At 45.6% G+C, this 12,198-nt stretch overlaps 1 protein-coding gene across 1 annotated transcript in view; it reads left to right on the plus strand.

Moving 5' to 3' along the window:
• Window positions 1–12,198, plus strand: part of LOC144480742 (disintegrin and metalloproteinase domain-containing protein 12-like) — a 249,491-nt gene that overhangs the window by 43,123 nt on the left and 194,170 nt on the right. The window contains exon 5 of the mRNA XM_078200356.1: window positions 4,990–5,066. Coding sequence (XP_078056482.1) covers window positions 4,990–5,066 — 77 coding nt within the window. The remainder of the gene's footprint in view (window positions 1–4,989; window positions 5,067–12,198) is intronic.

The following is a 12,198-nucleotide window of genomic DNA, read 5'->3' on the forward strand; positions in this document are numbered from 1 at the left end:
ATTACAGACTGGTGAGTCTTAAGTCAGTGGTCGGGAAATTATTGGACAGGATTCTTCGAGCATTTATTCCCACTTGGAAATAAGTGGACGTATTATCGAGAGGCACATGGTTTTATGAAGGCGAGGTTGTGCCTCACTAACTTTATCGAGTTTTTTGAGGAAGTGAAGAAGATGATTGATGAGGGTAGGGCAGTGGATGTTGTCTACATAGACTTCAATAAGGCCTTTGATATGGAGAGAAAGCAGGAGTGGGCGACTGAAAGTGCACGATCAACCAGGATCCTATTGAATGGTGGTGCAGGCTCGAAGAGCTGAACGGATAACTCCTGTATCTATTTTCCATGTTTCTATATTTGAGTATTTTGATTCATAATTTTTTTGTCATATTCTCACTGTGTTCTTAAATAAAGTTTGTTTTGATAAAAGCTTCCTAGTGGGTCAATAGCATCATACCTGGAGTGAAAAACCTTATACTCATCCCTGACAAAATCAAATGTATAATTTAGGGTCTCAGCTAACTTCACAAAACATCTTGGAGTTTCTGGCTTGGGTCTTAACATTGGAGAGGTTGACACATGTCGGTGCAGACTCTGGCCTGAAAAGCCTCTCTGCACTGTATGATTGTATGATTTTTCCACAATAACTTTTTATGTAGCACCTTTTCAAATGCCATCTGGAAATGTAAGCACAGTATATCGCCTGGTTCCCCTTGATCCACAGCAGATGTAATACTTTCAAAGTATCTTCTGAAGTTGCATACTTCTAAGGTCCAGAATGTCGAATAAACCAAACAGCAAGACGTCCTCTTAATCGACTTTATTTACTGTGTATAATGATTAATGATGCACAGTCTTGTATCTGGAGTATTATTGATCCTATCGTAGTAATTTGTTAAATTGTTTAAACATGATTTGCCTTTCACGAAACCAGGATGAGTTTCCCTGATTGTGTTGAATTTTCCGAAGTACCCTGCATCTTTAATAATATCTTCACTTAGCCAGTGTTGATTGCTATGCCTTGCTGTGGTACAGTGGGGAATATGCTGGGCCATGAGATTACATATTGTGGTTGAATGCCATTCTGCTGCTGCTGATGTCCAAAGTGCCTCCTGGATGCCGAGCTCTGAGCTGCTAGATCTGTTCTGAATTTATTGAGGAGACTGGACAGCACAGATGGTGAAGAGAAACTAGAACAACAAAACACAGTTTAAGAATAAGGAACCTCCCCTATTGAGCTGGGAGGAGTATGGTTTTTCTTTAGGCTTGCAAAGGGATCTTGATCAATTGGGCCAGTGGGCCAATGTGTGGCAGATGGAGTTTAATTAAGATAAATGCAAGGTGATGCATTTTGGTAGGTCGAACCAGGGCAGGACTTACTCAGTTAATGGTAGGGCATTGGGGAGAGTTATAGAATAAAGAGATCTAAGGGTACAGGTTCATAGTTCATTGAAAGTGGGGTCACAGGTGGACAGAGTGGTGAAGAAGGCATTCGGCATGCTTGGTTCCATTGGTCAGAAAATTGAATACATCTTGTTGAAGTTGTACAAGACACTGGTCAGGCCACACTTGGAATACTGTGTACAGTTCTGGTCACACTATTATAGAAAGGATATTATTAAACTAGAAAGAGTGCAGAAAAGATTTACTAGGATGTTACCGGGACTTGATGGTTTGAGTTATAAGGAGAGGCTGGATAGACTGGGACTTTTTTCTCTGGAGCGTAGGAGGCTGAAGGGTGATCTTATAGAGGTCTATAAAATAATGAGGGGCACAAATCAGCTAGATAGTCAATATCTTTTCCCAAAGGAAGGGGAGTCTAAAACTAGAGGGCATAGGTTTAAGGTGAGAGGAGAGACAAAAGGGTCCAGAGGGGCAATTTTTTCACAGAGGGTGGTGAGTGTCTGGAACAAGCTGCCAGAGGTAGTAGTAGAGGCGGGTACAATTTTGTCTTTTAAAAAGCGTTTCGACGTTTACATGGGTAAGGTAGGTTTAGAGGGATATGGGCCAAACGCGGGCAATTGGGACTAGCTTACGGGTTTAAAATAAGGGGCGGCATGGACAAGTTGGGCCGAAGGGCCTGTTTCCATGCTGTAAACCTCTACAACTCTATGACTCTATCCAAGCATGTCACAATCTTGTAAACCTCTATCAGATCCCCCCTCATCCTCTGACACTTCAGTGAAAACAATCCAAGTTTGTTCAATCTTTCTTCATAGACGGTTCTCTCAATAGCTTTGTTACACTTGCTGGAATGTCATGTTGTCATATATTTAAATAGTTGCATGATTGCTTAAAGAGCAGGTCATATGACTTGATCAGAAGGTCATTGGGGTGTTCAACTGGCTTCTGTCTTAGTTTTATTTTCTGTTCTGTGCAGAGAACATCTCTTACAATAAATCTGTGTGTTAATTTTAACCCAATGTATACAAAGAACAAAGAAAATTACAGCACAGGAACAGGCCCTTCGGCCCTCCAAGCCTGCACCGACCATGCTGCCCGACTGAACTAAAACCCCTACCCTTCCGGGGACCATATCCCTCTATTCCCATCCTATTCATGTATTTGTCAAGACGCCCTTTAAAACTCACTATCATCTCTGCTTCCACTACCTCCCATGGTAGCGAGTTCCAGGCACTCACTACTCTCTGTGTAAAAAACCTGCCTCGTACATCTCCTTTAAACCTTGTCCCTCGCACCTTAAACCAATGCCCCCTAGTAATTGACTCTTCCACCCTGGGAAAAAGCTTCTGACTATCCACTCTGTCCATGACCCTCATAATCTTGTAGACTTCTATCAGGTTTCCTCTCAACCTCCGTCATTCCAGTGAGAACAAACAGAGTTTCTCCAACCTCTCCTCAAAGCTAATGCCCTCCATACCAGGTAAAATCCTGGTAAATCTTTTCTGTACCCTCTCCAAAGCCTCCACATCTTTCTGGTAGCATGGCAACCAGAATTGAACACTATATTCCAAGTGCAGCCTCGCTAAGGTTCTATAAAGCGTCAACATGCTTTGCCAATTTTTAAACTCAATGCCCCAGCCAATGAAGGCAAGCATGCTGTATGCCTTCTTGACTACCTTCTCCACCTGCATTGCCACTTTCAGTGACCTGTGTACCTGTACACCCAGGTCCCTTTGCCTATCAATACTCTTAAGGGTTCTGCCATTTACTGTATATTTCCTCTCTGTATTAGACCTTCCAAAATGCATTACCTCACATTTAACCTGATTAAACTCCATCTGCCATCTCTCCGCCCAAGCCTCCAACTGATCTATATCCTGCTGTATCCTCTGATGTTCCTCATCACTATCCGCAAATCCACCAAATTTAATGTTATCCACAAACTTACTAATCAATCCAGTTACATTCTCCTCCAAATCATTTATATATATTACAAACAGCAAAGGTCCCAGCACTGATCCCTGAGGAACACCACTTGTCACAGCCCTCCATTCAGAAACGCACCCTTCCGCTGCTATCCTCTGCCTTCTATGACCGAGCCAGTTCTGTATCCACCTTGCCAGCTCACCTCTGATCCCAAGTTTAAAGTGGCAGTGATCGAAGACCAAGTAAGAAAAGAAAGGAAAATAAATACTGTGTTTATTACCGAAAACAAAAATAGCGTAGAGTCTTCTAAGCAGCAGGGTCCATGGAATTAAGGGTTCTGGTGAGCGGGCGGGTAAGTGGAGCTGAATCCACAAAAAGATCAGCCATGATCTTATTGAATGGCGGAGCAGGCTCGAGGGGCCAGATGGCCTACTCCTGCTCCTAGTTCTTATGTTCTTATGTACAGAGCAAAGAAATCTAGGGGTACATGTTCATAGCTCCTTGAAATTGGAGTCGCAGGTGGACAGAATGGTGAAGAAGGCATTCAACATGCTTGGTTTCATTGGTCAGAACATTGAATACTGGAATTGGGACGTCTTGTTGAAGTTGTACAAGACATTGGTAAGGCCACGCTTGGAATACTGTGCACAGTTCTGGTCACCCCATTATAGAAAGGATATTATTAAACTAGAAAGAGTGCAGAAAAGATTTACTAGGATGCGACCAGGACTTGATGGTTTGAGTTTTAAGGAGAAGCTGGATAGACTGGGACTTTTTCCTTTGGAGCGTAGGAGGCTGAGGGGTGATCTTATTCAGGCCTATACAATAATGAGTGGCACAGATCAGCTAGATAATCAATATCTTTTCCGAAAGGTAGGGGAGACTAAAACTAGAGGGCAGAGGTTTAAGGTGAGAGGGGAGAGATACAAAAGTGTCCAGAAGGGCACTTTTTTCACAGGGGGTGGTGAGTGTCTGGATCAAGCTGCCAGAGGTAGTAGTAGAGGCAGGTACAATTTTGTCTTTTAAAAAGCATTTAGATAGTTACATGGGTAAGATTTGTATCGAGGGATATGGGCCAAATGCAGGCGATTAGGATTAGTTTAGGGGTTTAAAAGAAAATGCAGCATGGACAAGTTGGGCTGAAGGGCCTGTTTCCATGCTGTAAACCTCTATGACTCTCTGACCCATGTTGGTCGGGAGGGGTGACAATGCTGCCGATTATGGGGGGGGGGGGGGGTCTGATGTCCGTTCTGGGGTGGGAGAGGTCTCGGGGTTCACTGTTGGATCAGGACGCCCTGCGCTCTGGCATCCAAGCGCTCTGAAGCCGGCTTCACCGGTGCGCTTCGGCTCTGACCCCCCCCTCCCCCCCCCAGTGTAAAACTCCCAGCCAGCAAATAAATGACAAGCGTGCCGGGCGATTGCCGGACTGAGCTCGCTCAAAGAACTGACACAGAGGATTCCTCTTTTCATGCTGTTAGGACACTTAGTAATCCTTTTGAAAAATTCCAACACACATCTTTTTCTTTTGGTGTAAAACCTACAGACCCTAATATAGTGAGGATATTACACATGTAATATATGGAAGCATTCTTGACAGTGATTTATTTTGGGATGTTGTGATTATCTGGAATTTTTATGTTCAAATTTAACTACCTTATTGCAGTATCGATGTTGCTATGGGGGCTCCGTCAGAAGATTCCCCGGATCTCAGGTCTCTGCGAGTATCTGCTCAGGACTCAGGTAAAGGAACTGAAACTCAATCTCAGATTGTGACTCAGTTTAGTGAAAATTGTATTTAAATATTCAACCTGTACTGGGATGTGTTTATTCAGCAGGGTAAGGATTAGTCACTGTGTAACTGTACTGAGATGTGTTTATTCAGCAGGGTAAGGATTAGTCACTGTGTAACTGTACTGGGATGTGTTTATTCATGATGTGGAGATGCTGGCGTTGGACTGGGGTAAACACAGTAAGAAGTCTCACAACACCAGGTTAAAGTCCAACAGGTTTATTTGGTAGCAAAAGCCATAAGGTTTTGGAGCGCTGCCCCTTCGTCAGATGGAGTGAAAATCTGTTCTCCAACAGTGCACAGAGACACAGAAATCAAGGATTTAACTTGATGTAACTTGATTTCTGTGTCTCTGTGCACTGTTGGAGAACAGATTTTCACTTCATTTGACGAAGGGGCAGCGCTCCGAAAGCTTATGGTATTTGCTACCAAATAAACCTGTTGGACTTTAACCTGGTGTTGTGAGACTTCTTAATGTGTTTATTCAGCAGGATAAGGATTAGTCACTGTGGAATTAGGGATGTGTAGAAGGACTTGGTGGATGATAAGTCTGGGGAAGGGTGTGTAGATAGTTTGGGTCATGTTAAGATCAAAAATGAGGAAGTATTGCGGTTCTTGAGAAACATTAAGACAGACAAGTCCCCAGGGCCTGATGGGATATACCCCAGAATACTGAGAGAGGCAAGGGAGGAAATTGCTGGGGCTTTGAGAGAAATCTTTGTATCCTCACTGACTACAGGGGAGGACATGATGTGGAGATGCCGGTGTTGGACTGGGGTAAACACAGTAAGAAGTCTCACAACACCATGTTGAAGTCCAACAGGTTTATTTGGCAGCACTAGCTTTTGGAGTCTCAAGTTCCTTCATCAGGTGAGTGGGAGTTGTGTTCACAAACAGGGAATATAAAGACACAAACTCAATTTACAAGATAATGGTTGGAATGCGAGTCTTTACAGGTAATCAAGTTTTAAAGTTACAGACAATGTGAGTGGAGAGAGGGTTAAGCACAGGTTAAAGAGATGTGTTTTGTCTCCAGACAGGACAGTTAGTGAGATTTTGCAAACCCAGGCAAGTTGTAGGGGTTACAGATAGTGTGACATGAACCCAAGATCCCGGTTGAGGCCATCCTCATGTGTGCGGAACATGGCTATCAGTTTCTGCTCAGTGACTCTGCGCTGTTGTGTGCCGTGAAGGCCACCTTGGAGAACGCTTACCCGAAGATCAGAGGCTGAATGCCCGTGACCGCTGAAGTGTTCCCCGGTCCCAGTGGATTGGCAAATAACCAATGTTGTTCCTTTGTTTAAGAAGGGTAGCAAGGATAATTCAGGTAATTACAGGCTGGTGAGCCTTGCATCATTGGTAGGGAAATTATTGGAGAGGATTCTTCGAGACAGGATTTACTCCCACTTGGAAATAAGTGGATGTATTAGTGAGAGGCAACATGGTTTTGTGAAGGGGAGGTCATGTCTCACTAACTTGATCGAGTTTTTCGAGGAAGTCCTGATAGAAATGTTAATTCAACAGAGTAAGGATTACTCACTGTGTAACTGTACTGGATGTGTTTATTCATGATGTGGAGATGCCGGCGTTGGACTGGGGTAAACACAGTAAGAAGTTTAACAACACCAGGTTAAAGTCCAACAGGTTTATTTGGTAGCAAAAGCCACACAAGCTTTCGGAGCTCTAAGCCCCTTCTTCAGGTGAGTGGGAATTCTGTTCACAAACAGAGCATATAAAGACACAAACTCAATTTACATGAATAATGGTTGGAATGCGAATACTTACAACTAATCAAGTCTTTAAGAAACAAAACAATGTGAGTGGAGAGAGCATCAAGACAGGCTAAAAAGATGTGTATTGTCTCCAGACAAGACAGCCAGTGAAACTCTGTGGGGGTTACAGATAGTGTGACATGAACCCAAGATCCCGGTCGAAGCTGTCTTCATGCGTGTGGTACTTGGCTATCAGTTTCTGCTCGGCGATTCTGCGTTGCCGTGTGTCTTGAAGGTCGCCTTGGAGAACGCTTACCCAAAGATCAGAGGCTGAATGCCCTTGACTGCTGAAGTGCTCCCCAACAGAAAGAGAACAGTCTTGCCTGGTGATTGTTGAGCGGTGTTCATTCATCCGTTGTCATAGCGCCTGCATGGTTTCCCCAATGTACCATGCCTCGGGACATCCTTTCTTGCAGTGTATCAGGTAGACAACGTTGGCCGAGTTGCAAGAGTAGGTACCGTGTCCCTGGTGGATGGTGTTCTCACGTGAGATGATGGCATCCGTGTCGATGATCCAGCACGTCTTGCAGAGGTTGTTGTGGCAGGGTTGTGTGGTGTCGTGGTCACTGTTCTCCTGAAGGCTGGGTAGTTTGCTGCGGACAATGGTCTGTTTGGGTTTGCGCGGTTGTGTGAAGGCAAGTAGTGGGGGTATGGGGATGGCCTTGGCGAGATGTTCGTCTTCATCGATGACATGTTGAAGGCTCCGGAGAAGATGTTGTAGCTTCTCCGCTCCAGGGAGGTACTGGACGACGAAGGGTACTCTGTCTGCCGTGTCCCGTGTTTGTCTTCTGAGGAGGTTGGTGTGGTTTTTCGCTGTGGCGCGTTGGAACTGTTGATTGATGAGTCGAGCACCATATCCTGTTCTTACGAGGGTGTCTTTCAGCTTCTGTAGGTGTCTGTTCTGGTCCTCCTCATCTGAGCAGATCCTGTGTATATGGAGGGCTTGGCCATGGGAGATTGCTTCTTTAACGCTGGAGAAGTGGAGCATCGTGAGGTTATCCGTGGGCTTGTGGTAAAGTGAGGTGCTGAGGTGACCGTCCTTAGTGTGTCCAAGAATGCAACTGATTCCGGAGAGTAGTCCATGGTGAGTCTGATGGTGGGATGGAACTTGTTGATGTCATCATATAGTTGTTTCAGTGATTGTTCGCTGTAAGACCAAAGGAAGAAAATGTCATCGATGTATCTAGTGTATAGCATCGGTTAAAGGTCCTGTGCAGTGAAGAGGTCTTGTTCAAACTTGTGCATGAAAATGTTAGCATATTGAGGTGCGGATTTGGTCCCCATGGTCCTGAACTGGAAGAACTGGTTGTTGAAGGTGAAGACGTTGTGGTCCAGGATGAAGCGGATGAGTTGTAGAATTGCGTCTGGAAGTTGGCAGTTTTCGGCTTTGAGTACTGAGGCAGTTGCAGCAATGCCGTCGTTGTGGGGGATGCTGGTGTGGAGTGCCGAGACATCCATTGTGACGAGGAGTGTTCCTGGTTCAACTGTTCCATGAGTTTCTGTAAGAAGTCTGTCATCATGTCACACTATCTGTAACCCCCACGACTTGCCTGGGCTTGCAGAATCTCACTAACTGTCCTGGTTTGAGACAATTCACAATTCTACCCTGGACTTAACCCTCTCTCCACTCTCATTGTCTGCATCAGTAAAGACTTGATTACCTGTTAACCCTTGCATTCCAATCATTATCTTGTAAATTGAGTCTGTGTCTATATATGCCCTGTTTGTGAACCCAATCTTCATCTCTCCTGATGAAGGAACAGCGCTCCAAAAGCTTCTGCTGCCAAATAAACCTGTTGGACTTTAACCTGGTGTTGTGAGACTTCTTACTGTTTCTAAAGGTGGAAGTCTCAATTACAAGAGGGCACAGGATCAAGGTGAGAGGGGGAAAGTTTAAGGGGGATGTGCGGGAGAAGATTTTCACGCAGAGAGTGGTGGGTGCCTGGAACCTGCTGCCAGAGGAGGTGGTGGAAGCAGGAACATTAGCAACATTTAAGAGGCATCTGGATGGGTAGCTGAATAGGGAGGAAAAAGAGGGATATGGATCGTGTGAGGGCAGAATGTTTTTTTTGAGTTAGGGCCTCATGATCGGCACAGGCTTGGAGGGCCGAAGGGCCTGTTCCTGTGCTGTGCTTTTTTATTCTTTGTTCTTTATTCTTAATTTTCAGTCTGAGCAAACAGCTTTGCCTGTGTCAGGGTTTCATTCCAATATCCAACTCATATTTTATTAGAGTGCAGACTCCTGATGATTGCCTCATGACGTGTGAATGGTGCAAACAGTTTCCTTTATCTCAAATTCTGTAGCAAAAAGCTTCTTCTTCCTTGGCCGTCCCTCAGGGTCGAGGATGACTTTCCTCCACTCCAGGGAGGTGGGTTCCGCAATGTCTGAATAGTCCAATCCGGAAGCTTTGGACTCTGCCACAGCTTTGGCAGGTGGTGTTTGATGAGTTGGACGGTTGCTCTGGATTCTCCTCACTCTTTCCTCTGTTTACACTTGCCCTCAAAGTGCTTCACCCAGAGACACTCGAGGAGATTGGCACCTTTACAGGTGCTTCTTCTCCAGTGTTTGTGTTCTAAGGCAAACGATTCCCACGTGTTGATGCGGATGTTGCACTTCTTTAGGAAGGTTTTCAGAGTGTCCTGGTAATGTTTCCTCTACCCGTCTAGTGATCCTTGCCACTGCGGAGCTCTGTGCAGAGCACTTGTTTCGGGAGTCTTGTGTGGCCTACCATCGTAGCTGGTCAAGCATGTCCAGTGCCTTGTTGCTGGGGATATTTGCTTGGGCTATCTCTCCAAAGATCTGAGACATCTGCTGTACATTTCATACAGGAGGTGGGCACCATGGCTCTCTGTAAACCACCAGCTTGGTACTGGATTTGGGGTCTTGGGTTTCAAACACTTCCTCAGGCATTGGCGCAACCAAAACCAAGCAGGCTCAGCAATGGCTTGAACTGCAGAATCAGTGGGGTGTGGGAGATGATCCACATTGTCCAGGGGCTCACCATGGATTTTGATGGTTGAGGCACAGTTTTGTGTGACAGGAGTGGGCTGGTAGAGAACCTTTGTTTTCCTGATGTTTAGTTTCAGGCCCATTCTCTCAAATGGCTCACTGAATGTGTCGATGATGGTTGTAGCTCAGTTTCTGAGTGTGCGCACACACAGTGTTGTCTGTGGACTGCAGCTCGATGACAGAAGTTGGAGTAATTTTGGTCCTGGCCTGGAGGCATCAGTGGTTGAACATTTTCCCACTTGTCCAGTTGGATAGCTCCATTCCAGTGGGGAACTTCAAGATGATGGCTGGGGTGTTGCTGCGAGGAAGCTGGAGAAGAGCATTGATGAAATGATGCAGTCCTGTTTAACCCCAGCTTGCACACATATTGGGTCTGCGGTAGCTCCATTGTTGAGTATCACAGCTTGCATGTCATTGTGGAGCATGATGTGGAGATGCCGGCGTTGGACTGGGGTAAGCACAGTAAGAAGTCTCACAACACCAGGTTAAAGTCCAACAGGTTTATTTGGTAGCAAATACCATAAGCTTTTGGAGCACTGCTCCTTCGTCAGATGGAGTGAATATCAGTTCTCCAACAGTGCACAGACACAGAAATCAAGTTACAGAATACTGATTAGAATGCAAATCTCTACAGCCAGCCAGGTCTTAAGGGTACAGATAATGTGGGTGGAGGGAACTTTAAACACAGGTTAAAGAGATGTGTATTGTCTCCAGACAGAACAGCTAGTGAGATTCTACAAGTCCAGGAGGCAAGCTGTGGGGGTTACTGATAATGTGACATAAATCCAACATCCCGGTTTAGGCCGTCCTCATGTGTGCGGAACTTGGCTATCAGTCACGGGCATTCAGCCTTGGATCTTCAGGTAAGCGTTCTCCAAGGCGGCCTTCACGACACACGACAGCGCAGAGTCGCTGAGCAGAAACTGATAGCCAAGTTCCGCACACATGAGGACGGTCTAAACCGGGATGTTGGATTTATGTCACATTATCAGTAACCCCCACAGCTTGCCTCCTGGACTTGTAGAATCTCACTAGCTGTTCTGTCTGGAGACAATACACATCTCTTTAACCTGTGTTGAATGCTCCCTCCACCCACATTATCTGTACCTTTAATACCTGGCTGGCTGTAGAGATTTGCATTCTAATCAGTATTCTGTAATTTGATTTTTGTGTCTGTTTGCACTGTTGGAGAACAGAGACCACTCCATCTGACGAAGGAGCTGTGCTCCGAAAGCTTATGCTATTTGCTACCAAATAAACTTGTTGGACTTTAACCTGGTGTTGTGAGACTTCTTACTGTGGAGCAGGCAGAGAATGATGACGAATTTCTGGGTGGAGCCGAATTTCAGAAGGATTTTCCACAACCCCTCATGGTTGACATAGTCACAGGCCTTTGCAAGGTCAAAGAGGACCACGCACAGAGATTGATGCTGTTTCCTGCACTTCGTGCGCTGAAGATAATGTCCATTGTGCCTCTTGCTGGTCGGAAGCTGCAGTGAGACTTGGGGAGGAGCTCTTCAGCCACTGGGAGGAGGCGGTTGAGGAGGATTCTCACGATGATATTTCCCAAGGCAGAGAGCTGGGAAATCCCTCTGTAATTTCCTCAATTTGGACTTGTCTCCTTTCTTGAAGATGGTCATAGTTAAGACTTCTCTGAGATCTTCTGGCATACTCCCTTCCTTCCAGGATCAGGGTGATGACGCTGTGGATTCTTGCCTAAAGTGCCACTTCTTTGCATTTTAATACTTCAGTGGGGAGGGGATTCCATCTGTGCTGGAGGCCTTATTGTTGTTCAGCAGCCGGGTGGATGTTTTGACCTCCTGGCGAGCTGGGGTTGCGCTGAGATGGTGGTGGCTTGTGAGTTGCAGAGTGTCGAGCACACTTGCTTCGAGGCTGCATCTTGGTTGAGGAGATTCTTGAAGTGATCTCTCCAGCGGGCATTGACTGCCTCTCTGTCTTTGATGAGCACCTCTCTGTTTTTGGCTCTCAGTGAAATGTCCCGGGGTACTCAGACTATAGATAGTTTTAATTGTGTTGAAGAAGCCGCGAATGTCGTGGTTGTTGGCGAGTTGCTGAGTATCTTACGCTCTTTTCACCTACATCTGTTCTTAAGGTCACTGGTTCTTGGTTTCACCTCGGCCTTCAGTTACCTGGAGGCTTGCCTCCTCTCACTTGAGTTTTGGTCGAGCCTCCAGTTCAGGAACGCTTTGTGTTTGTGGTCAAGGAGATCCTGGATCACCTGATCATTCTCGTCGAACCAGTTTTGGTGTTTCCTGGCTATTTGAGGGCAAATCCACATCT

This window comes from Mustelus asterias, chromosome 1, assembly GCF_964213995.1.
Source record: "Mustelus asterias chromosome 1, sMusAst1.hap1.1, whole genome shotgun sequence".
Classification (NCBI taxonomy): Eukaryota; Metazoa; Chordata; class Chondrichthyes; order Carcharhiniformes; family Triakidae; genus Mustelus; species Mustelus asterias.